This window comes from Stegostoma tigrinum, chromosome 7 (genome assembly GCF_030684315.1).
Source record: "Stegostoma tigrinum isolate sSteTig4 chromosome 7, sSteTig4.hap1, whole genome shotgun sequence".
NCBI lineage: Eukaryota > Metazoa > Chordata > Chondrichthyes > Orectolobiformes > Stegostomatidae > Stegostoma > Stegostoma tigrinum.
In genome coordinates this window covers 51,193,950-51,221,502 of record NC_081360.1, presented here as the reverse complement: position 1 = coordinate 51,221,502, position 27,553 = coordinate 51,193,950, and the positions used below count along the sequence as shown (strand labels likewise).

At 39.0% G+C, this 27,553-nt stretch overlaps 1 protein-coding gene across 10 annotated transcripts in view; it reads right to left on the bottom strand.

Moving 5' to 3' along the window:
• The window catches only part of myo3b (myosin IIIB), a 583,195-nt gene that overhangs the window by 289,744 nt on the left and 265,898 nt on the right, over positions 1-27,553 (bottom strand). For all 10 annotated transcript variants that reach the window (XM_059647251.1, XM_059647253.1, XM_059647249.1 and 7 more), the window contains 2 exons: positions 16,686-16,774; positions 15,196-15,325 (listed from right to left, as the gene is read on the bottom strand). In XM_059647251.1, coding sequence (XP_059503234.1) covers positions 15,196-15,325; positions 16,686-16,774 — 219 coding nt within the window. The remainder of the gene's footprint in view (positions 1-15,195; positions 15,326-16,685; positions 16,775-27,553) is intronic.

Here is a 27,553-nt window from a genome sequence, read left to right as displayed (position 1 = left end):
GACCTCATTACAGCCCTTGTTAATTATGGTCAAAATAGCTGAGTTCTAGGGCAAGGTAAAAGTGACTGGCTTTGAATCAAGGCCACATTAAACTAAGTGTGGAGTCAAAAAGCCCTAATAAAACTGGAGTTAATGATAATCAAAAGGAAAAATCTCTGATAGTTTGAGTCATATTTGAAACAAAGGATAATGATTATTGCTGTTGAAGGTCAGTCATTTCAGCTCCAGGACATCTCTACAGGAGTTCCACATGGTAATGTCTTGATCCAACCATCTTCAGTTCCTTCATCAATAACCTTCACTCATCATAAGGTCAGAAGTGGTAATGTTCTCTGATGATTCATGTTTAACTCCATTTGTGACTCACCAGATACTGAAGCAACTTATGTCCAACAAGAGCAAAATCTAGACACTATCCAAATTTGTGCTGACCAGCATAACCATCACTGAATCCCCCTTTATCAACAGGCAGAGAGTTACCGTACACCAGAAACTGATCAAGATTAGTCATATAAATACTGTAGCCAGAACAGCACATCAAGGGCAAGGAATCCTGCAGCACTTACTGATTCCCCAAAGACTGTTGACCATCTACCAGGGACAAGTCAGAAGTGTGATGGAATGCTCCCCACTTGCCTGGATGAAAGCAGCTCCAACAATATTCAAGAAGATTGATGCCATCCAGGACAAAACAGCCCGCTGGACTGGTAACACATGCATAAACATTCATCCCCTTCTCCACTGACAATCAGTAGCTGTCGTGTGTACCAAGTACAAGATGCAGAGCAGAAATTCACAAAAGCTTCTAAGCAAACATGTTCTGAACCCATGATTGTTACAAATACAAATACAGGTACACGACCAACTGCAAGTTCCTCGCCAAGCCATTCAGCATCCAAACTTGGAAATAATTTTTGCCTTCAGTGGTACTTGGTCAAATTCCTGGAACTCCATCCCTCATGGTATTGCCGGTATACCTAAATCAAATCGACTGCATCTGTTCAAAAAGGCAGCTCATCACCACCATCTCAAAAGCAACAAAAAATGGCAATTAGGGATTGCCAGCATCATTCACAGCCCAGGAATGAACAGGAAAAATGATTTGCATGTTTTTGTGTACATTATCATGTATAATGTGCCTTGCTGGAACACTTGAGTGGAGTAATAGTAACAAACTGCTGATCCTATATCTTAACTACTGGCTGTAAACTATGTTCCTGATCTGTAGAAATTGCTGCCTGAGTGGGAGTTGAATGATTTGACCACCCAAATGCTTCTAAATTCATTGAATGCCCACAGTTTGGATTATGCTCTCATTGATTCCAACAGCACTCAGCTATTTGACACACTACTTGAAAACTGAAGCTGATATATCAACGAGGGTGAATGGCAATTAGTTTTAAGATACAAGTCACAATAAATCTTCTGCCCTTTATCAAATCAATGGCTGAATAAGCTATACAGCTATATGTTTACAAGTCTCATATCCACTTTTCCTCATTATTTTGACATTTACAGTATGCATTCATCGAAACCTTTTTTAATTCAGTTCTATAAGATAATTTTCTGTTTTTTGAACGACACTAACATCAACTAAAGCAATAAATTTTATATAAAATTACTTTCTTGGCATCTGACATACAAGTCTCTATATCATCATCACTAATTTTGTTTATTTCTTCCCTCCTATCTTAGAAAAAGGAGGAAATTATTGACTTTTGGGATGACTAAAACATCATTCTCCAATAATACCAGAATTCGCCTTTCTTGGTATTAGAACAAAAATTAACTTTTTTTGACTATCTCAGCTATATTTTTCCCTTTTCAGCACTCAACTGCTCTCCTTTTGAGCTTTCCTTTACACTGAAGCTCCATAATGAATGCATTTAGCAGCAGATTCTCATTTATTTCATTTTACAAAGAATACCATTAGCCCATAATAAAAGTGCCAAAACAAATGCAATTATATCCTTACATCTTGTAATATCTTGGTAATTTGCAAGGCCAAGCAGTCTTCTTCAATAATTACATTAACAATATGTTCTGCCTATTCTGACAACTTCAAACCAACACACGTAAGATGTGAAATAGCAATACCTATATCTCAAGAAAATTGATGCATTTGAAAGACAGAAAGTTGATGAAAATTGATGCTAAATTATTGATAATGGCACAAAACTATGTCTGGTAACTGTACAGGGCACTATATGCTGATTAAGGGTTTGATGAAATAAGGAAAACAAGTGAGGAACTGAAAACCTGACCAGCAGAGAATATTCTTGAAAAGCCATGAAAATATCCATATGGGGGAGATGCCTTTGTAAAAGGTGGTGAAAATTATTCAATGCAGAATGCAGAGATGAAAGAATCAAGGACATTTTTAAAAAGTCACTTGTGTGATGTGCGCATTGCTAACTGGCCAGTATTTATTGTTCATCCCTAATTGCCCTTGGAAAAATGGTGGCAGCGAGCTGCCTTCTTCAACCATTGCAGTCCATGGAGAAATTCCAGGATTTTGGCCTGAGACAATCGAGGAATGGTTATTTACTTCCGAGGCAGGATGGTGAGTTGCTTGGAGGAAACTTGCAGTTGATGGTGTTCCCACGTATTTTCTTCCTTGTCTTTCTGGATGGAAGTGGCTGTAGATTTGGAAGGTGCTATCTAAGGATCTTTGGCAAATTTCTACAGTGCATCCTGGCGATAGTAGCAGCAATGTGCACTCAATGTCAGTGATGGAAGGAGTGGATGTTTGTGGATGTGGTGCCAATCAAGCAGGAGGCTTTGTCCAGGATAGTGTCAAGCTTCTTGAGTGTTGTTGGAGCTGCCTCCATCCAGGCAAGTGGGGAGTATTCCATCACACTCTTGACTTGTGCTTGTAAATGATGGACAGGCATGGAGAGTCAGGAGATGAGTTACTCACTGTGTGTTATTCATCGCCTCTGACCTGTTCTTGTAGCCACTGTATTTATATGGTGAGTCCAGTTGAGTTGCTGGTCAATGATAATCCTAAGGATGTTGATAGTGTGGGATTTTGTGATGGTAATGACATTGAATGTCAAGGGCGATAGTCATATTATCTCTTAATGGAGATGGTCATTTTCCAGTATTTGTGTGGCACGAATGTTACTTCAGTATCTGAGGAGTCATAATCGTCACTAAACATCCAACTTTTGATCTTACGATGAAGGGAAGATCACTGATGAAGCTGCTAAAGATCATTAGGCCAATGGCACCATCTGGAGGAACTCCTGCAAAGATGTCCTGAGGCCAAGGAATATTGTGAACAAAAGTGCTTTGAAAAATTTAAAAATATAATGAGATTATTTATCTTAATTATTTGTGATTAAAGAATATGGAATAATATTTATCTGTAGCAAATTGAGCTTTGCAAACCACAAGTTGGAACCATAAATTCAAAGGTCGTTATTTGAACTCACCCCAACATACTAATGCCTATACACTTTCCTCTATTTTCTTACATTAATTAAAAAGCTGATAAAACTATAAATTAAGAAAATAGGCTCAATATTCCAAGTATGGAATTATAGAGCATCCTAGTCCCGTATACAAAAAAAAATTAGCTTATGTGCAAACTTGTCATTAAAAAAAAAGGGATCTAGGTAGTGGGTGGGTCGTATCTTTTATCATCAGCAAACACATCAATAGCCATGGCCATACATTCAAATCGTACAAAGATTGAGTACAAACTTAAGGTGAGGAGTAAACCAGAGGGCTGGAGTATGGAACTCTGAAGGGTGGTAGAGGCAGAAGTCTACATCGTATTTTACAAGGCACATTGATATGCACAGAGCACTGCAACTTATACAACTATAGACCAAAAGCTGGGAAATGACATGAGGCTAGATAACTCATTTTCGATTAGTGCGAACACAATCTGACAAAAGGCCTCCTGTGCTGCAGATTTTTGTGACCCTTGGTGAACTTGTTTCAGTTAATATTCAGATACAATTTGGTGGGAATCTGTCATTTGATTCACTTTATTCAAAATAACTAATTAACTTCATATTAACTGGAAATGTGGATCAAAATGCTATCCTATACAGTCATACACATACTTATTGACTGTACTCGGCACTGTGCTATGAAGCATTTCTGTCTTTTTAATTCTATATTGATGGCTGCTGCACACTCAGGCTAAGAGTTTCTGTTAGCTGCTTCTGTTAAAAGCAAGAGTACAATTTTCAGCCTAACAAACAGAAATTAATTAATATGCTTTGAGTTTTGAATTGTATCAAGTAAAGGTCATGAATTATATAATGCAAAACTATCAAGCAGCTGATAATTGCAGTCTAGAAGTAATTCAATGTAAGGGCCAATATGCTAAGTACCTTTTAAGCATTGTTTAGCTGATTATGAGCAATGCAATATATTATTTCATGCTTTTTATTCTGACAGGCCTTCAGAATATCTTGAAACAAACATATTGGTCACTTTATCTGGTTCAAATCAAAAAAACAAGCCAACCTGGATGGTGATTTTGATTGAAAACAATGTTGCAAGACTGAGAGAGGGTTCAGAGTTAATAACAGTATCCTTTAATGGATAGTTATGTGCTGAAGGCTTCTGATTTATGATCCCAGTCCATATTCAGATCACTAAAGTCCTTCATGGTCACTATTCTATCGTTCTGACACCTCTCCATAACTTCCTTGAAAGGACTGACCTTCCTTTAACACTGTGCCACAGCTTTTACTTGCATCTGTGGATTACTAACAAAAACAGAAGTTGCAGGAAGAACTCAGCAGATCTGACAACATCTGCAAAAGAACAGTCAGTTAATGTTTTGGCCCTTCCTTAGAACTGTTGATAGCTCAGAAAATGTTGGTTTATATGCAGAAGATAGGATGGGAAGAGGGGGTAAGGAGTAAATGATAGGAGGAGATAAAGCCTAAAGAGAGAGAGAGAAGAATTGGACAAAGGAGTAGGTAATGATCTGGCTAGGTCGGTGAATAGCGGTTAATGGAGACTGCTAGTGGCTAACAATTGGTAGTGTGTAATGGCAAGCTATATGAAAACATGACCTGGTGTGTGGGATAGGAGGCTAGGACATGGGAGAGTTCAGGCCTTAAAATTATTGAACTCAATACTGAGTCCAGAGGGTTGCAGGGTTCCCAAGCAGAAAATGAGGTGTTGTTCTTTCAGTTTGCCCTGAGCTTTACTGGAACACCTCATTTTCCACTTGGGAACTCTGCAGCCCTCTGAACTCATTATTGAGCTCAATAATTTTAGGGCCTGAACTCTCCTATGTCCTAGGTCCCTACTGCACACACCAGGCATTGTTATCACACATAGCTTGCCATCACACACTACCTCTTGTTAGCCAATAACGGTCTCCATTACCAGCTATTCACCCATCTAGATCATCATCTACTCCTTTGTCTGTCCAACAGTTCTTCTCTCTATTTGGGCTATATCTCTTTTTATCATTTACTCCTCATCCATTCTGCCCACCCTATCTTTTGCATATAAACCCACATTTTCCGAGCTACCAACAGTTCTGAGGGAAAGGTCACCAGATCCGAAATGTTAGCTCTGATTTTCTTTCACAGACGCTGCCAGATCTGCTGAACTTTTCCAACAACTTCTGTTTTTGTCCCCGATATACAGCATCTACACTTCTTTTGATTTTTATTCTGTGGATTAATAGTCCAGTGGTATCGCCATTTTAGACCACAAGACCAAAAGACGTAGGAGCAGAAATTAGGCCAATCGGCCCATCGAGTTTTCTCTGCCATTCAATCATGGCTGATAAGCTCCTCACCCCCATTCTCCCACTTGATCCCTTTGATAATTAAGAACCTGTCTATCTCAGTCTTAAATGTATTCAGTGACCTGGCCTCCACAGCCTTCTGTGGCAGTGAATTCCAGAGATTCCCTACTCTCTGGCTGAAAAAGTTTCTCCTTATCTCATTTTAATAGGTCTTCCCTTTATGCTAAGGCTGTGCCCTCACATCCTAGTCTATCCTACAAATGAAAACATCTTCCCAACATCCACTCTGTCCGGGCCATTTTTGCAATCTCCCATTATGAATGCCGTTTGGAAATCCAAACATACTACCTTCATTGGATCCTCCTTATCCAACTTGCTTTTTACATCTTCAAATAACTCTAATAAATTTGTCAATTGTGATTTTCCTTCTACAAAACCATCCTAACCATACTGTATGGTTGACTGTCTCATGAATTTAATAATGGATAAACTATGGATATGACTGCAAAAACAAAAAAAAGTCCAAAGCCCTGCAGATACTGAAATTCAGAAGCAAAAACTGAAACTGCTGTGAAAGTTCAGCAGGCCTGGCAGCATTTGTGGACAGAAAGCAGAGTTAACATTTTGGGTTACTGAGAGAAGGGTCACTGGACCCAAAACATTAACATTGCTTTCTCTCCACAGATGCTGCCAGGCCTGCTGAATTTTCACAGCAATTTCAGTTTTTGATATGACTGCTCATATATTTCAAAATATTTGCATGCTTACCAAGCTACTCCAGCAAACAATAAAACGTATACCAATTAAGTTTAATTTTCTGGACAATGCAAGTATTGCCTCTGAATAATGAGGTTAACATGCATTATTGTCTTGCAAAATCATTGACAAAATATCCAGTTGATACCAAAGTCACACCTGTCACTGAATCAAAGAAATGGTTTAAGTAACCTAGTCAGAAGAAAAGTGGATATAGAGTTTTGTGAAGTAATTCTCAGGATGTGGATGTTACTGTCAAGGTCAGCTTTTATTCAATAGTTATAGGAACAGATAGGCATTTCTGCAGACACAGGCATAACTTTATCATTGTATGTTGCTTTTTTTCTACCAGGGTTGAGGATGTCACAAAGCCACTGTAGAATATTTTGAGATGGAAGAGTGCAGGGCTGAGAGTGGCTGAAGTCAAAAAGTTCGGAAAATTAGCTGTCAAAGATAAATAGGTCTGAAAGTATTTTTTGTGGCAGGGACCATGTATACTTGACAGAGAAAGGACCAAAGTTACTGCAACATGAGGGACTAAAATATTATTGTACTTCTTATGATCTGAAAGCTCAGAGAGAAATGCAAATGCCCTCTAGGTCACTTCACCAAGCTTTGTTCCTATTGGGGTTTGACAAGGAATCACCACATTCCTAAGTCAGTTTATCAGACAGTAAGATGAAGGTGCATGTTTAAGTCCTAAGTCATAAACAACCTCTCGTGACAATGTGCATAATATATAAATTGTAAACTGAAAATATAATTTGTCAGAAATCACTAAAGTGACAAAACAAATAAAAATCATGCCCCTCATTAGATCGTCATCTGTATCATCAGAGTACATCTTGTCTGTATTGACAGTAGAGCCAGGTCTATTACAAAATGAGCATTTTAATCTGTGTACGTGCTGACAGTGAAAGAACTTGGAGTCAAAATGTTCAGAAATTATTTTATCAATATACAGTGGCTCAAGACAGCTAACCTAAAATTACGAGAATATTTGTGTTTGTCTATGTTCCACACAGGGGTCATTAGATGGTTTGCTACAGTTATTTCTGGTTACATTGTTTTCAGGCAGGCTGTTCAGGGGAATAAAAATGGAGGGGTGGTGGTATTTAAGGAAACAATCTCAGCTGTGAACAGACATGTTGTGTCGAATGAACATCAAATGAAGCCACATAGTTGGAATTGAGGGCAACCATACTGCTGTCAGGACCTCAAACAGTCAGAGAAAGCTAGAACGGCAGAGGGAGTAGGATCACCTTATCATAATGGGAATGAATTCAATGTAACAAGTACAGAGAGCACAAAATTCTTAAAATGTATTTATGAAATTTTTTTTCAATCAGCATGAAAATAAAATAACAGTAGAAAAGGCATGTCTGGACTAAGATTTAGGGAATGAATCTGGATAGGTGGGAGCGGTATCAGTGGAAGAACATCTTTATGGTAATGATGATTATCGGGTTAAATTTAGAATAGTTATGGAATATAATATAGACCAAGAGTAAAGGTATTAAAATTGGAAATGGACATTTTCATTAAACTAAGATAATTTGACAATATGTAGGCAATGGAGAAGTCAAGTGAAGAGTGGGACAGGTGGAGTTGGGTTCTGTCACCAGTCACTTGAGATCTGGTGTTATTGAGGAGCAGCATGCAGAACAGAAATAGAAGGGGCCAGGGATCAATACCTGGATGACACCAGAAAGTCACAGAGTAGGTACGGGAAGAGAGGCTACTACAGGTAATTATTTAACTAAGACTGATAAATAAGAATTAAACCTGCCAAATACAATCCCATCCAACTGAATGATGGCGATGAGGTGTTGGGAGATGATAGAATGATTGACTCTCAAAGGCCAATGACAGTGTGAGAAGGACATGGAGGAATCGTTTACAATGGGTACAGTTACAGAAGTGGTCATTTGTGACTTTGGTCAGAATTATTTTAATACTGTGACAGGGATGGAAACCTGATGTGAGGGAATTACTCATGGAATTCTGGGGAAGGTGGATGTAGATTTGGCAGCACAAGCAATATCTTTGAAGAGGAAAAGGAAGTTGGAAATAGAGCAGTAGTTTGTAAAAGACCAAAGATTCTTCCTTGAGGAGAGAAGTTGTGACCCCGGATATGAACATCATGGGGGAAAGTATTCAAAATGAACCATTATTAGCATGTGCTAATATAGAGACCAAAAAGGAAAGTTGAGTTGTCAGCAAATTACTGAAAGTAGGGTTGAGCATCATGAAGTGGACTTCATAAACAACAGAATTCATGAAAGACATGAGATGTATTTGAAAAGAAACAGAAGAAAGATGCAAGGTCAATACTGGACAGATGAGCTTTGGAGGAAAGTTGGTCCAATGGACTAGACAGTGAAGGTAGGGGGGTGCAGAATGGAGAAAAGAAACCAGGGATCTTTGCATTCTACATTGATTCTTTTAGATTTTGGCAGAGGAGAGGTGAACCTAATATTCCTTTCTGGGATCTAACCATGTATAATAACAATAGCTAAACCAATTACCTGTCATATACATTCCAGTCTGCATCTCTTGCACTTAAGGCAGCAGATATCAGATGTGGTGCTACTGGTCTGACCAACATTTATTGCCGATTCCTAATTTCCTTCAAAAAAGATCACTGCAACAGCAGAAATGACCAGGGCACTTCATTTGCAGTTTTAAGGGTCATTAGGGCATCAATGGCAGATGTAAGGGTATGACTGAGCAGATCAATATTTGCAGAATTGATATAGTGAATCAAGGGTGATTGCTGAAGATGGAAAATACGGTTGGAAGTAAATTTTTAGAAATCTTTCTGTCACAGAGGCAGGAGCAGAAGAATGAAAACAAAGAAGTGCTGAAAATCATGGCCAGTCAGGCAGCATCCATGGAGACAGAGCAAGCTAATGTTTTGAGTCTATCTGAGCTGACGTGAAGCATGAAGTGGGCAGTATTTATGCTATAGTAGAGGGGCAGACGTAGAGTGCTGGAGAGGGAGAGGCTGCTGATGTTCAGATTAAGCAATTGGAATGTGAGAACAAAGGTTTGTCTAATAGCCAAACAGGAAAGAAGACATAGGCCTACTGGAGTAGGTGGAGGGGAGAAAGGACATGGTGAAAAAAATGCAACAAGTAAAGCCAAAAGAAGGGGATGGAATGGGAGTGGTTTCACAATCGGAAGATGCTGAACTCAATATTAAGTCCATAAGGTTGTAAAGTGCCCAGTCTGAAGATGAGATGTTATTCGTCCAGTTTGCACTGGAGCACTGCAATGATCCAGCATGAGCTGGAGAATTGCAGCATGCCAAGGACAGACAAGCGAGCATGCGAGCAGGATGCTGTGTTAAAACGAACAGCTACGGAATGGCCAGGGTCATGCTTATGCACGGACCAGAGGTGTTCTGCAAAGTGGGCACCTAGTCTGTGACAACACCGTGTGGAGCTGAAGGAACACAGCAGGCCAGGCAGGTTCAGAGCAGCAGAAAAGCTGACGTTTTTGGTCGGGACTCTTCTGCGTGGCTTGCTATGTTCCTCCAGCTCCACACTGTGTTATCTCAGACTCCAACATCGGCAGTTCTTACTATCTCTGGGCATCTTGTCTGTGTTTGGTTTCTTCAATGTGGAGTAGGCCACAGATGCAGAAGGAACTAGGCTTGGAAAGGGAAGGATGATGTGGATATACAATGATACAAGGAAGTGATGGCCTAACCTGTGATTGACACGTTGAGAGTAATGAGGCCATATAAAATAATAAGATCCAGGGGCGGGTGAAAAAGGTTGGAACGTTTTACTTAAGGAAAGAGATTAAGGGAGAACAGGAGTGCAATAATCTCAGAGGACAAATTGCATGATAAGAAGGACAATAAAATCACTTGAGATAATGGTTGCTCAGTGTGGTAGCTGTGGGAAGAAAGCAGAAAAGATATTTTTGCTCAGGTAATAGAGAATCAAGATTTCAAATGTGACCTGAAAGGATTATAAATTGAGGCATTCAGAAATGGTGAGGCAGACAAATCAAGGGGCGATTTGTTGATTCGAGCCAATCTATCCCTTAAGACTTGAGCCTTGAAGATTTTAAACTTTCAGGAATCAGAATGTGAATCACTCACAGCAGAATACCCAGTCTTTGACCTTCTCCAGCAACTACATTTATATACAGCTGTTCCTGACCAATACTAACCTTACAGCGTTCACATGAAGAGTTCAGTAACTGCTGCTTGATGGTTACCTGACACATATATAGTGTAAATATTGGTCACTCACTTGCCCAAACCTGAAGTTAATCCAAACTTACTAACGACACTCACAGGATGTGTTATCATCAGAGAAATTGCAAAAAGATCTGAACACTGTGAATAATCCTACTTCTGACTTTAAAAAGGAAGATGGTAATCGATGATGCAGCTAGGAATAGTTGAGCACAGGAGTAGGTTTCAGTTACAAAGTTTCAAGTAATACAAATGTCAGTGATGATGGATTAAGAACGAAAAATATGGGAAATGTTAACACAATTGTTCTAAAGCACACCTCAAAGTAAGCTAGTTGAATGGGCAACGTAATTAACTGTGAGCACAATGTGTGATTAAATCAAAAAGCTGTGAAGTAGGGATGTCAGAAAGTAGTATAAAGGTTAATCAACTTTCCTTTAATTCCAAAAATAATGGACAGCTATTTTTAAAAACAGAAATACGTAGATTACTAATTCATCCAGATAGAAATATTTCATGAATGCCTGAATGCTTGCTCACCACGACTGTTTCCCTTTAATTCGTACATGTGTACTGAAGGGTCCTCAGTATGATAAAAATGAGATCTCTAAGGGTGCAGCTCTGCAAGCATATTGATTATGTTCTAAGTAGGAAGAGTGTACCACAGGTGGCTAAAAGGCAAACAGAAGGCTATTATGCACAATTATGTGGTCTAACAGTTAAAGCACAAAAATAGGCTATAATGTATTATACAATGTTTGATGATATTTCCACGTACATCCACGTTTTTATTAGAATAACATCTAACAACTTAAATCAGAGAGACCTAGGCTATAGATTGTGTTCAGTAGAGATTTAGCTAGGATACTGACTAGTGTAGACATTGTAACTGTTTCAATGAATGAAGTATGGCTAAAGATTTTGCTTTCCTGTGCTCCGCTATGCAATAAATAATTGTCAGATTTATTGTGTCTACTTACTTACTTACTTACTCCGATATTAAGAAAATTCATTAACATACAGATTATTTGAAAATGCTGTATTTCTATTGTACCAGAAAAAACACAGGAGGCAGATGTTATTTATGACTCAGAGTACTGAGTAACTATGCAAATATATCTAATAAAAACCGAAAGAACTGTGAATGCTGTAAATCAGAAACAAAACAGAAATTGCTGGAAAAGCTCAACAGGGCTGGCAGCATCTGTGGAGCATCTCTCCACAGATGCTGCCAGACCTGCTGAGCTTTTTCAGCAATTTCAATTTTTTGTGCAAATATGTACAATTGTTTTCATTAGTAATCATGTTTTACTTATTCAAAAAAAAGTGAAAACATTAAACAAATTTTGAATTAACTGCTCTTCTTGAGACTAACGCATTACGAAAAAGCCAATAACATAGCTGTAAGTTGAACACAAACTGTCAAGGACACAAGAATTGTCATTATTTTTTCCACAACTTAGAGGACTGCTGAAAGACTGAGGCAAAGCACTTTTTCTGAATCCGTAATAACATACAGGAGGTGATTAAATATAAGAAAGGGATGGTTGTCAGCCAGAAGTTCTTGGATAGAGTAGAAATCACCGTGAATACTGATTTAAATTAGCTCAAATAAATAAATTCATCATATATTTATTGTTTATAAAACTGCAATTGTGACTAGAAGTTTTTGTACAATAGGGGAAAAAGTATATTACTTGCTAGGTGTATAATTTCTATAATTGACTACCAACGTCTGACAACAAAATGAGCAATGTACTGCAATTACTGTTAGTTTGAAAACTCTTGAGAGATAGTCAATCCTGCATTTCATGATTTGAAAATTCCATTGGGAATGATTTCCTTTGCCTGCTGTTTGTAAAAGTTATATAGTTCTGCAGTGATTGTGGATGATTAATTTTGCACAAAGTCTGTTCACTTTAATCATAATACAACAAAGAACACATTTTCAACAATAACCATTTCATTTGTCAAAAGAAACCATTTGGGCATTTGAAAAGAAATCGAGTAATGAAAATATTTCAGGCAAAGCTTTAACCTCATAATTTCCATTCTCTTTCTTATCATGAATACCTACCTACCCATCAACTATGCTACCAGGAACATTAAATCGACTTCGTCATGTAACCATTAACTTGAATTATTCAACCCACATTAGTAGCTAGCTCTAGTCCCTTGACAATAGCTTGCTACCAGTATAACTCGATGAGCTCTAAAATGGCTGATTGTTCCAATGCATGATTTGTAGACTCTGCCATATGCTAGACAAGTGGTGCTTGAACAGTTGAGTAAATAAGTTGTTTGTATATTCCCTCTTATGCCTCCACTTTGCCTCTGTGCATTTAGGACTAAATCTCTTGATGTGTTTGGTGCCATCCCAAACCAGCCTCCTCATTTGGGCAAGTTACAAATCAGAGTCTCCCGTATTCTAACAGTGATGTCTGACCACGTCAGGGATGCTTTTGGAGATATTTTAGTAATTTTCTCAATGCCCTCCTGACAGTCTCCAAGATCAATTTCAGAGTAGAACAGTTGCTTCAGGACTCTGGTGGAAGTCCTATGAACTACAATAACCTGTCCAGTGTAGATGGTTGTGAATGCTTTGTGATTCAATGCTGGGCAAGTTCACATGGAAAAGGACTCTGCCATTGGACAAACTTTCTTGCCACCAGAATTAAAAGATTTTGTGAATTTCTTGATGATGCCACTCCTCTCCTCTGGTGTTTTTTTTTGTAAGATAGCCTGGCCTTTTGAAGCTCGTAGGAGTGCAAGACACCTACTGCTCAGAAAAGTGCATCTTGAGTCATGGGTTTAAGATCCTGATTCTCAAATACCTTTTTGCTCAGTCAGCAAAAAGCATGAAATTATGTCTGCCTTTGTATAAACAGGGGCCCCAAACAAATTGAAAAAGGTCCACATTTTTCAAGAAGTGGCCCGGTGGCTTGGATAGTGGGGAGGTTTGGTGGTTTGAGGTGTTGTACTGATGGAGGTAAGTTGGAGGTGGACATTGGTTTTCCAGGTCTTTAAACAGGTGCCCGCGGTCTCATGTGCTTTGAAAGTGGAGTCCACCTTGACCTTTAGCTCACTTTCCACATGTGAGCAGACAGAAGTGTCATCTGCATGTTGAAGTTCAAAAACTGAGGTTGGAGTTTTGGATTAAAGGTTATCTAGCAATGAGGCCAGTAAAAGTCACTTAAGTGAGCCATCATCTGATTGGGCCAGCAGCACCACAAGCCTACCTTCCAACTATGGGTAGCCATTTAAGAGGTTGCCTAAGGTAAAATTATCAAGCCAGCTTCACTGGCAGTAATTGCAAGGTTCGTACCTGATACTTGCCCCAACATTACGTCCCAAAGCAGAGGATAAAATTCAAACCAATATTCTTCAGCCTATGACATTGAAATTTTCTCTTTTAACTTAACCAAGTATGGCTTAATTTATTGCATTTACTGCTCCTTTTTTGTTTTAAGATTCCTGCTCTCCAATCTGCAGCCACTGTTTTTCAAGGTTATGTTCACTTTTAGTCAAGGTTCATACCTGATTTGCTTTTCATGTTGGTTTACACGATCTTCTTTTAAAGATGCAACTGGAATTAAAATACATTTTGGCTGCTATCTAACTTCTGCCATTTTAGGCTGCCCAATTTGAGTAGCAGTGTAAACTATTTCACTTGATTTATCTTACATGGAAGATAATTCTGTTTATTTACAGGCAATCAATTGCTCCTTATAAAGTTTTTAAACTCAGTATTTTCCTTTAATTATCATTTGAACAGCAGCAACTATTTTTCAGTTCATTTATGTATTCTGAGTTAGTTTTAACATCAAATATTTGTGTTATTTCAAGTTTGATGTTAATTTGCCATTGGCTATAATTTCTTCAAAGGAACAGTTTTTAGAAAGAGTAGCAATTTTGCCAAATACACTGTTTTATTTTAAAACATCAAACATTTCTATCCTTTTCAAAATAAGTCAAATGTGTTTAAAAATCTTTTGATCCAGGCTGTCCAAAAAAAATTGATTTTAAATAGCACAACTGCTACCTGAACAAATTAAATCCTGCTCTGCTGGCAGTAACTTTTAGAGCAAAATTTATTTTTATCATGCTATTTTTTATTTTATTTGCCAATTTTATTATCAAAGTTGACAAGTTTGTTTCAGGACCTGTACAAAACACCCGTATTCTCAGTTTTTTCATATACAACCACCTTATGGATGTTGTTTTGTCCTATCCACAGGTCAGATGACTCTCACTTTACAGATCTTTAAGAGATACCCTATTATACAGTAGGAATATATTAATTTCACGTACTTTTTCATCAGACACCTATTGTAAAGATTCTTGTATTTTATGGCTCTGAGCAAAAGGACAAATATCATCAATATTCAACCTAGCTTGCTCAATGAACATGGAAATTATTCAAGTAATATTAATTCTAACATATGATGCAATAAAAACGTACAGGGTGGCATGCAGACAATCCAAGCAATCCTACCTGTTTTAGTGAGTGGGCTGGAAAAAAGTTGCTGAAGCAATTTATTTTCTGATGTTCTAAGTACAACTACTACATCGGCAGGAAGTGTGTCTCTGTTTTTCTCAAGGAAACCACATGGATCATAAAAAACCTGTTAAATATTGAACATCAACAGAATATTACTGGAACATCCATTATTCTGTGTTATCATATTTTACAGTCAGAAATTACAAATACCCTGATAGAGATAGAAGCTATTTTGTTTTAAAATGAAAGTACACAATATTTTATATCAAGTCACAATTATTTCATTACTTATATCAATGGATGAGAATATAGGAAGTATGGTTAGTAAGTTTGTGGATGCCGTCAAAATTGGTAGTCCAGTAGACTGTGAAGAAGGTTATGCAAGAGTACAATGAGCTCTGGATCACATGGGCCAAACGGCTGAGAAGTACTGATAATTTAGATGATTGTGAGGTGTTGCATTTTGGTTAGGCAAACCAGGGCAGGACATACACAGTTATTGATAGAGCCCTGGGGAGTGTTGTTGAACAGAGAGACCGAGGGGTGCAGGTTTATAGCTCCTTGAATGTAGCATTGCGATAGGCAGAGTGGTAAAGAAGGCATTTGGCACACTTGCCTTCATTGGTCAGACCACTGAGTATAGGAGTTGTGATGTCATGTTGAAGCTGTACATTATGAGGCCACTTTTAGAAGACTGTGTAAAATTCTCGTCACCCTGCTATAGTAAAGATGTTGTTATGGTAGAAAGAGTACAGAAAAAAAATTACAAGAATTTTGCCTGGATCGGAAGGTTTGAGTTATAAGAAGAGGCTGGATGGGCTGGGACATTTTTAGTTAGAGTGTCAGAGGCTGAGGCGTGACTTTATCGAGGTTTATAAAATCATTAGGAGCATGGCTAGGGTGAATAGCCAAGGTATTTTTCGAAGGGTAGACCAGTCCAAAACTAGGTTTAAGATGAGATGGGAAAGGTTTAAAAGGGATCTGAGGGGCAACTTTTTTACACAGAGGGTGGTGTGTGTATGAATGAACTGCCAGAGTAACTGGTAGAGGAGGGTACAACTACAATATTTGGAAGAAATTTTGACAGGTACATGATTAGGGAAGCTTTAGAGGAATAGGGCCAAATGCAGCCAAATGGAGATAGTTCAGTATAGGAAACCTGGTCAGCATGAATGTGTTGGACAGAAAGGTCTGTTTCTGTGCAGTATGACAATGAGTCTCCTGAACATTTTATTAAAGCTAATACGAAAGAATGGCATTTTAAATATCAATTCAGAGTTAGTAGGAACTGCTGATGCTGGAGAATCTGAGATACAAAGGTGTACAGCTGGACGAACACAGCAGGACAAGCAGCATCAGAGGAACAGGAAAGCTGATGTTTCAGGTTTCTGAAGAAGGGTCATCCAGGTGTGTTCATTCAGCTTTATACTTTTTTATCTCATTTTAACTATCGGTCTTTTTCCTCTTTTAGAAATTGTTTATACCTTGCCAGCATAATGTTTGATTCCAAAACATAGCTCCACACCCTTTGGTCTCCAAAAGTAGCCTGATCGTAGGTTGTCCTCAAATTTATCTGTAATATGAGAGGAAGTCGACAGCATGTTTTAATATAATGCTCATTTTATTTTGTGCGTCCACTTGAGGGTTAAGGTGAGCACATGCATAAATGGAAAAGCAGAAATTCTACATGCAGTTCTCCATATTGAACGTCACAAATAATGTTGAATAAGGATTTCCAGTTATGAAGATTAAAACAGAAACAATGTATGTATTGAAGCTTAACCTTAATTCATGAATCTGCGATTTTCAAGATTAATTTTAACCAGCCCAATGCTCACCAGAAAGAACAACATAGTTAACGAGTAACTTCAAAGTTGCTTTGTAGGATCAGGCGTGACAATAATGACTGTCTCAATTTTACAACTCCCAAGAAACAATGAAAAGAACATACTAAGTGCATAAGTTGCCCAATAAGAGCTGGCGCATGGCCATAAGTTCAGGGATAGGATGTCTCACGTTTGGCTACCCTGTTCCTATCAGAGATGCCACCCCTCTTCTGGGCTTTAACCCAAGCACATCTTTTCCTTTACCCTACCCCATCATTTTCATGTGCACTCCTCCTCCTCTGTACGGTCAGCCTGACTCAGACAAGGTCTTGGTCTCACCTTGGAATAGGAAGGGCTGAAGGCTAAAATTTAATGATATTTGACAGCTGTATGAGGAGATTGATTGTATAGGATGGGTTGAATGGCTAAAATTGTCGATTATACTCGACAAGCTGCATCACTGTGGATGAGTCTTGTTAACATTCCCATATGGGCTGAAGATGGCACCTGCAACTTGTTTCTTTGTAGCTATGTTTTGTTTTCTCTGTCTGCATTCTTTGTGCTGGCAATTTGTCACACTATATACGAGACAGAATTTTGTTCCAAAGCACGGGATTTTTCTTCGGCTTGGAATTGTGAACAGTGCCAGAAACTACCTCAGCCTCTCGACCAACGATCAATTAAGGGGCCCCTGATGGGCTGGAGGGCATGAGATTCTGTACTTTTTCCAGAAGGGTGTGAGACTTGTTTATTTTTTTCCTTTTCTCTTCCATTTATTATTACCACTACAATATTTATTATTACCATTGTAATCACTATTATTACTTAATAAACTTTCATGTCTGAGCAAATTAATGTGGTTGAACCTTCTCTTAGTTATATTTATCCAAATCTGAAAAGAACTGTTCGGATACATGCTATGATCCAAGATATTTTCGGTGATGAGAATCAGATTTAGGAAAATATTTAAGAGAAGGAAAGGCAACCTGATGTTCTGGAGATTTTCCATATTCCAGGATGAAACGCAGCAGACTCAGAATTCGGGTTTTTGGCTAACTTGCTAGCACAGTTAGGACCCCCACAAGAATGGGGGATGATTACAACCAGAAAAAGAGAGAAAGGTCGGTTATTCACAGAGGCTACTGTACATGAATGCTGGCAGGAGGCAGCCTTCCACAAAAGTAAGGACAGTGTACCACAAATGGGATGGGTATTGTTAACAGTTTTGTGTTCTACATGTAGGAAATTGGAAGAGTGCCAGGCCAAAAACAAGCAGCAGCGTAACATTACCCGAACAGAAGGAGTTAAGACAGCACAGGAGAGAGCTGAGAAGGCACAGGAGAAACAGAACCAGGCAGTATGCCATCTGGTGATTTTACAGCGGAAGAAAGAGAGCAAAACGGCGCAATTGGAAAGTTGACCCAAAGTGTGCGTGTTATTAACTTCACAATGGGAACCCAGCCATTGGGATGGAGACATTTGATATTCATCTGCTTCAGAGTCTGACTTGACAGACGGGAAAGGAGATGCTCCACCTCTGGAGCTATCCTCAAAGAACGGAGTACTAGCACAACGCATAGTAATAACAAATAAGGCAAAACAGGTAGGAGGACAGAATCCAAACAATTCAACAATAGAGATAGATTACTCTTTGTCCAAATTGCAGGATTTGTGGTCACACTTTAAGAAGTCAGGCGAGCCCTTGCCCTCTTGGCTGATGCTGTCATGGGTCCAGGGTGCTGCCCTTATTACGCTGAGTACAACAGAGCAAGGGAATCTGGGAACACTACATGTTGATCCACATGTGAATAGTGTCTTTAGAAACACAGGGCAAACTGGATCATTATGGAATGCACTGATGCTAGAGTAGGAAACAAGGACCCTTCCCCAGTAGCTTGGGAATGTGATGTTGAAAAATGGGACAGCATACCAGAAGAAAATAAAATGTTTCAGGGATTTGGCTACACATGCCAGTGCGTATTCTCCACTGTTTCAGAGTCCAGGATGGATAAGAGGTGCCTTGTTAGCATTATTAGGGCCAGGCAGGGAGCAGGCAGTGGGACAGGTATGTTTGCTGTTAATCAGTTAGAAGATGTAGGGGCTGGTAACCATAGAGTAAGGTCCACCCAAGCAAGCAATAAGACCATAAGACCACAAGACATAAGAGCAGAAATTAGGCCATTCAGCCCATTAGTTCTGCTCTATCATTCAATCATGGTTGATAAGTTTCTCAACCCCATTCTCCCGCTTTCTCCATGTAACACTTAATCCCCATGACAATCAACAACTTATCTATCTCCATCTTAAATACACTCAATGACCTGACCTCCACAGCCTTCCATAGCAGTCAGTTCCACAGATTAACCACTCTCTGGCTGAAGAAGTTTCTCCTTATCTCCATTCCAGAACGTCCTCCCTTTACTCTAAAGCTGTGTGCAAGTGTACTAGTCTCTCCTGCTAATGGAAACATCTTCCAATGTCCACTCTGACCAGGCCATTCAATATTCAATATTTCAATTAGATCCCTCCCACCCAATCCTTCTAAACTTCATTGAGTTTAGACCCAGAGTCTTTAAACATTCCTTGCATGTTAAGCTTTTCATTCCTGACACCATTCTCGTGAACTCCCACTGAACCCGCTCCAGGGCCAGTACATCTTTCTTGAGATATGGGGCCCAAAACTGCACTCAATACTCCAAACATGGACTGATCTGAGCCTATAGAACCTAAGAACTATATCCCTGCTTTTATATTCAAGTCCTCCCAAAATAAATGGCAATGTTGCATTTGCCTTCCTAACTCAACCTGCAAGTTTATCTTGAGAGAATCCTGGACTAGAACTCCCAAGTCTCTTTGCACTTCAGACTTCTGAATTTTCTTCCCATTTAGAAAATGGTCCATGTTTCTATTCTTCTTACCACAGTGCATGACCTCACACTTTCCCCACATTGTACTCCATCTGTTACTTCTTTGCCCACTCTTCTAACCTAGCCCAATCGTGCAGCCTTCCTGCCTCCTTAATACTACCTGTCCATCTACCTATCTTTGCATCATCTGTAAACTTAGCCAGAATGCACTCAGTTCCTTCATCTGGATCATTAAAATATAAAGTGAAAAGTTGTGATCCCAAAACCAACCCTTGCGGAACACCATTTGTCACTAGCTGCCATCCTGAGAAAGACCCTTTTATCCCCATTCTCTGCTTTCTGCCAGACAGCCAATCTTCAATGCATTGCTAGCACATTGCCTCTAACACATGGGCCCTTATCTTACTCAGCAGCCTCCTGTGCGGACAACAAGTTGGAGATGGGGTGGGCTCGAAGGTGAAAGAAAAGATAACCAGAAGGGAAATGTTCATGGCATTAGTGAAAGCAGGAGTTAAGACACCGGGAATACCTACAAGTGCCATCTACACTATGTGGAGAATGCAATGTTCTCCGAAGTGTAAGGAAGTAAGGAAGATCAAAACAGTTGTGGATGGAGGAAAGGAAAACCCACTGAAGACAGGGTTTGCATTCCACTCCAACACAGGAAGTGTTGAAAACATGATAATACATATACAAGCTCAATCTGTTCCAAATCAGAATTCATTCGTTAAAGAGATAACAAGGTGTAGAGCTGGATGAACACAGCAGGCCAAGCAGCATCATAGGAGCAGAAAAGCTGATGTTTCGGGCCGAGGCCCTTCTCATTCATTTGTTAAAAATGTGTTTGCATTTCCTACTGAAAAGCAGTGTCCCACTGCAGATAGGCAGATTCCGCAAAGTAAAATGCAGTCACCTTTTATGAAAAATGTCTTGATTTCCTGTGCTCCACATGATCAGTCAGTTAACACAACTGTGACTTTTGCAATCAATCCAATTTCATCTTTTATTTTCAGATTCAATTAAAAGTCATGTTACAGCTATGAAACAAGGAAATTGCACCTCACATAATTTATATGCCTCAAATCTGCCTACAATATCCACTGTATCCTCCCCAGTTACAGAAACAGCATTTGTGACACAGTCAGAACATTAACCTTCCTTTCACACTGATTGCTTCAATATCAAACCCAATACCAACATGTTTGGGCCTGTCAAGAAATTCAAACCCATTGCTCAGAATCCTGTACAGAAAGATGAGTGCTTACAAGTTCTCCAACAGAAGCTATCCAATCAGGGCAAGTCAAAGAACGGCTTAGAAAAATCCAAGAATCGGTGATAAAGGGTAACCTTAAAAAAGATTCATTTATTGCACCAGAGAATGAATACTGTGCACCTTTGGCATCAATTGGAGCACACAGTGGAATTATAAAACTAAACAGACAACATCCGCAGTATCAAGAACTACAGGATGTAAGGGAATATTCTCAAACAGGACAACCAGCTACTGCATCTTGTGCTCCTCCTCCTCCTACTCCTCCTCTAGATTTTTCAAAAACTGAGAAATTCACCACCAAATCTATTGCGAGTATAGAAGAGACATGAGTTGCATTAGCAGAAGTGATTCAATCTGATGCTGATGCAGCTCACTTGAGAAAGGTCTCCATTCTGAGAAACACAGTGCAAATCAATGGAAGACCAAATTCTGTACAAAAATCAAGCTGCTCAAGCCCATACAATTATTAATGAGCAATGTCAGAAATAATTGCACAATGACCTTCAAACGTCATTCAGAATATTTTCAAGAATAGTGTTAACTTTTGTGGTCTGGTTTGAATGCACCTTTGTTTGTTGGTTGCTAAATGTCATCTAGTACAATGTGTGTCTTTTGGTTCCTAGAGCTTGAGATCTGGGGATACTTTGAAGTTTGAGTTTGCATGTTGAGAATATGTGGTGATTTGAAAGTGTGTTGTGTGCCCGTATCTGTGTGGACCATGTGCAGTTAATGTAATGTCCTTTTAAGAAACCATCAATGGTTGCGTAAAGCAAACATCTGCGAAACGTTGATTCAAAAATTTGGTTCATAAAGCTTGGTAAAAATTTACCTTTTGGAATTAGCTCCGTGGTGTGTTTGGACTTGGGTAAATTTTAATCCCAGAAATTATCATGTTTGGAATTTCATTTTCTAGCCAGGGTGAACTTCCAAATATTGTTTTTTTTCCCCTTTATTCATTCACAGGATGAGGGCATCACTGACCAGGCAGCATTTTGTTGCCCACTCCTAATTGCCCAGCAGGCAGTTAAGAGTCAACCACAATGCTGTGGTTCTGGAGTCACATACAGGCCAGACCAAGTAAGGATGGCAGTTTCCTTCCCTAAATGACATTAGTGTACCAGATGGGTTTTTCCAACAATTGACAATGGATTCACAGTCATTGTTAGACTCTTAATTCTAGATATTTTATTGAATTCAAATTCCACCATCTGCCATGGCAGGATTCAAACATGGGTCCCCAGAACAATATCTTGGTCTCCGGGTTAATAGTCCAGCGATAATACCATGAGGCCATAGCCTCCCCTCCCTCCCCATTTTAACATGAGTGAATCTTTTATTCTGGATGATAAGATTGATTTATTATTAATATCCAAGTGATAGGAAAATTGGAATGTTGAAATTGCAACTCAGTGTCCTAGGAGTTTAGGAAAAGCATATTTAACAATGGGCTAGGCTTTTCCTTCCTTCAAGAAGGAGGAGAGACTGATGATATAATTATATGCAGTAGTTTACACCCCACCCCTTTTTGAATCCGTAGGCAATTAATATTAATTCACCCATTCTGCTTGATATGGAATGGATGGAGGTTGTTTTTTCAGAAACTGGAGAGCCTGATGCTGAACCCATTTGCAGAATTTCAACTTCGCAATGCAGTGATGGATGAGGCACCCTCAATCCATCAATTTCTTCATCAACAACACACGTCAGTGTTGGGGAAGTACCGTGGAAATGTTAATTGCATTGAGTGTCAGGAATCTCAAAACCACTGAGATTGGGTACACTTAAGCATATCATGACAAAAACTATGTTAAGATCCACATGCCCTGGTATTCTAAACTATTTAAACAGGATAGTTACCTGGAAATTTAAATGGATTCTGGGAAATGATAAAGTGCATGCGCAAAATCTCAACAGCTCAATACTTAAAAATTGTCAGTGACTTAAAAGGAGAAAACAGAATATTGAATGTGAACAAATTTACATAGAGATATGTCAAGTATCCAGAATGAGTCATCAAGTAACTTTTAAACAAGTGGGTCATCTTTGAAAAAGACCAAACAAAGTATATTGTGCCTGAATCAAACAGAAATGTTTGACTTCTGTTTTAAAATATTATTAGATTATGCTTCACGGACTACAAATCTCTACAGGTCTCTAGAATTAGATATGGTGGTAATAGTTAAGTTGCAAAATTGGATGAGATAAAGTAATTAAAGATGAAGACGGGCGGCAGAAGACAAAAAAATGGGTAGAAGCAGCAATTCAGGTTAAAATGTTACAGTAGTGAAGTGGAGGTTTAGATGAGAGCAGAAAACTAATAGCTTTCTCTTGGTAATATTTGTGTCCTTGTCTTTCCTTTTAAGAGAACTGATTTGGTAATCAAACCAGTACCCAAGGCATCAGGACCATATGTGGAGAGATAAATAAATCCATTCAGAAACTGACTTTAAAACATCGAGAATAGATTGAGTGAAAGGACCCGTCCGATGACATGCAGATACCCCATCTTGAGCATTTGTATGATGCATGTTTGCCATGTGTATTGTAGCTCAAAAGGAGTACCTGCATTTGTAGGTAGCTACTACTCAATGGTACAATCATTCATACAATTGGCAAGGAGGGAAACATATTGGAGAAATATCCTCAAGACAGATACTGATGAAGAAAGTTGGAGAAATTTTGAGTACATGTATGATATTTTACTGTTATTGGGTGAGATGATCTGTGGATAGGGAACTGGAGGATGAAAAAAAACACAAATTAAGGGACCTGAATCTGGAACATACTGAATTTTAGAGCAAATAATGTCAATTGATTATCTGACAAACAAAACATAGAAAATATTCTGGTTGCCTGAGTCAGGTGGCACAATTTGCTGGTTCCATCACAGCCTTGACCGTACATCAGGAGTGAGATATGTATTTAAGCGTTAGTCCCCAAAGGCCACTGTGATCATTAATTTGATGAGACATCCTATTGTTGTATTCTTTGTATTAATGCTAATTATTTTCATTGCAGTTTTAATCTTGTAGAGCAGGAAACATACTCTTCTTGCATGGCGGTCGCTGATTTGCATCTGCATTTGCAATTGCAACACGCGGTGTCTGATATAATTGGGTTGAAATGTATAGGATGGGCTAAACAGCTAAAAGTTAATGATTTTTGACAGCTGCATGGGAAGATAAATTATATAGGATGGGCTGAACAGCTAAAATTGTTGATTATTCTCAACAAGCTGCACGACCTTGGATGAGTCTTGTTAACATTCCTTTATGGGCCAAAGGTGGCACTTGCAACTGGTTTTTCCACAGCTATGGTTTGTTTTCTGTATCTGCTTTCTTTATGCTGGCTGTTTGCCACACTATATGAGAGAGAGAGAGAGAGTTTTGTTGCAAAGCTTGGGACTTCTCTTCAGTTCGCAATCTTGAACAGTGCCAGGAACATCTTTAGCCTCCAGACCAGCCGTCAATCGAGGGACCTCCAATGGGTAGGAAGGCATGAGACTTGTTTTTTCTAGAAGTGCATGAGACTTGCTTTTTTTCCTTTTCTCTTCCATTTATTATTATCTCTATAATCATCATTGTTACTTAATAAAAATGCATATTTCAGCAAATTACTGCGGTGGAGTCTTCTCTTAATTATATTTACCTGAATCTGATACACGCTGAGATCCAAAGCAACCTTGTTCCTGGTTATGGTGTCTGATCTGCACCGTACTCACTCACATTGACACTGCTGAGACAAGGAGAGCTGCACAGCAATTGGGTGGCTAGCGGCCCTCAAAAACGTGATTTTCTTCATATTGAAGTAAATTAGTGAAGGCCATTAAAGACCAACAATTCCTGTGAAATTTCCATAGTATATTTGCTGCTGTACTCAATTTTCAGATTAAGTTTTGAAGTTTAAGAAACTTTGGTTACTTCAAAGTGACAACACTAATGCAAGATAATACGTATTATCTGAGTTGGAGAGATTATTACTTAGAGTGCATCAAGTAGGTGGTATCCACCATCATGCAGCCCCTACTCTATCCCCAAAACGTCACGCACCTATGGCACCAGCAGGAGATCCAGAATATTTTGATGGGCTGGCTTGATTTGAATTGCACTGTCAAGGTGCCTACGTATTTCTGGCAATTTAGGGGGAACCAGTTTCTACTGGCCTAGGTTCAAATTAAGGTCTCTTGTTAAACAAAGATTTTTTTAAATTTAGTGTAAAGCTAGATGAACACAGCAGGCTAAGCAGCATCAGAGGAGCAGGAAAGTTGATGTTTCGGGTTGAGACCCTTTTTCATTTTTCTGAAGGAGGGTCTCTACCCGAAACATCAACTTTCCTGCTCCTCTGATGCTGCTTGGGCTGCTGTGTTCATCCAGCTTCACACCATGTTATCTCAGATTCTCCAGCATCGGCAGTTCCTACTATCTCTGTAACAATGTTTTTTGATTTCTTACTTATTACTGGCATAAATTTAGATATTTTGATAAGAATGATCTGCTGAGGCGGCACTGTGTTTTTTGCATGTTATGCTATAAGTCTTGATTGAGCAGACAGGTGCCTACATAGGCTTGTTAAGAAATAGCTGAGAATGTAAATGTCAGTAGCATGTCATAGGCCAGGTGCAAAGAAAATGTTCAATAACTTTATTGAGGTGAGAAAGGACAGAATTATGCTGACCCATTTCATTATCTTAGGATGATGCTTTGCCAAAGCACACAAATTCACTCTACACAATACACATTTCTTCAGAACAAGAAATCTTCCTTCCTCAATTGCAAATGAATCTTCTCTCATAACAACACTATACTACACTAAACCTCCTTCTTATAAAGCACAATTCTCAACAGTTTCCCCTCAGAACACAGAGGGGGCAACGGCCTAGTGGTATTATCAGCGGACAATTAATCCAGAGACCCAGGTAATATTCTGAGGTTCGAATCATGCCAAGGCAGATGGTGGAAATTGAATTTGACTGAAAATCTGGAATTAAGAGTCTAACAATGATGTGAATTGATTGTCAGGAAAAACCCATCTGATTCCCTGATGTCTTTAGGTCCCCCTCCTTTAGGGGAGGAAACTGCCTTTCTTACCTGGTCTGGCCTATATACGACTCCAGATCAACAGCAATCTGGTCCAATTTTAATTGCCCTCTGGGTAATCAGCAATGGAGAATAAATACTGGCCTCCACTGCATGAATGAATTTAAAGAAGGTACAAGCAACATTTACCTTTTGACTACAATGCAATATACACCTCGCTAGACTACTTGCACATCTCGCACTAGAGCCATTTTCTTGCTCACAGGTAGACATCTGAAAGGGATAGCTTTCATCACTGGTGATACCACTAGGGTCTGGAGAGTTTGAATTCAACCTATAATACCTGTTTTGTGCACAAGAACCAAAGTACATCATTGATCGTGGGGACATTAACTGTCTCACACAACTGCCCCTACGTAGACGGCTGCCCATGTATAGGGGTGTCCAACATTGTGAATTGATAGGAGTTGGTACATGTTGGAACTGTCACATTCATAACACTCAAGCATCTTGCTCAAATAATTGTAGATGTGCAAGAAGCAAATACAGTCGTACTGCATAGAAGATAATTCTGAGCCAATAATGTTGTGGTACTTGTGGGATTGGTTAACTCAGCTGGCTGGATAGCTGGTTTGCAATACAGAGATAATGCCAACAGCATGGGTTCAATTTCCCTTGTCTGAGACACGGTGACTCTCAGGTTAAACCACCACCAGTTGTCTCTCTCTAATGGAAGAGCAGCCCTCTGATCTGGTAGGACTATGGTAATTTACTTTTACTTTAAATTACTTTGATTGGTTCCCATGGAGACCAATAACTTTAAACAAAAGAGATTTGAATTATTGGTGACCGACTGAAAAGATCACACAAAAAGATTTGTATTTTGAAGGCTTTTTCATTGTATTAAGCAAATCAAAAGTAACATTTAATTGCTCCTCTGATGCTGCTTCGCCTGTGTGTTCATCCAGCTCTGCACCTTCTTATCTTTACTTAATAAACACTGTTGAGTAGGCAATGTATACTCTAAACTACAAAAAAAATCATTTAGCTTAGAACACTAAATATCTCCTGCTACACCTGGATGTTATGTTGTCCCTTAAATTGACACTTTGGGGACAGTCCAAATTTGTTCTCTGCTCCCAATGGCATGCATACTGTTACTTTCCGAACCAGGTAACTTCCAATCCCAGAACCAACTTTCATCATGAAGGCTACATCAAACATCTCTTACATATAGCCCAAACTAGGTGAATCATCCAGCCACCTTTAAATTCTCATAAATCTGCCCTCTTCAACCTGAGTATGAGCTCCCACTTACATTCTACATGGCAAACAATAGAGCCAGAATTT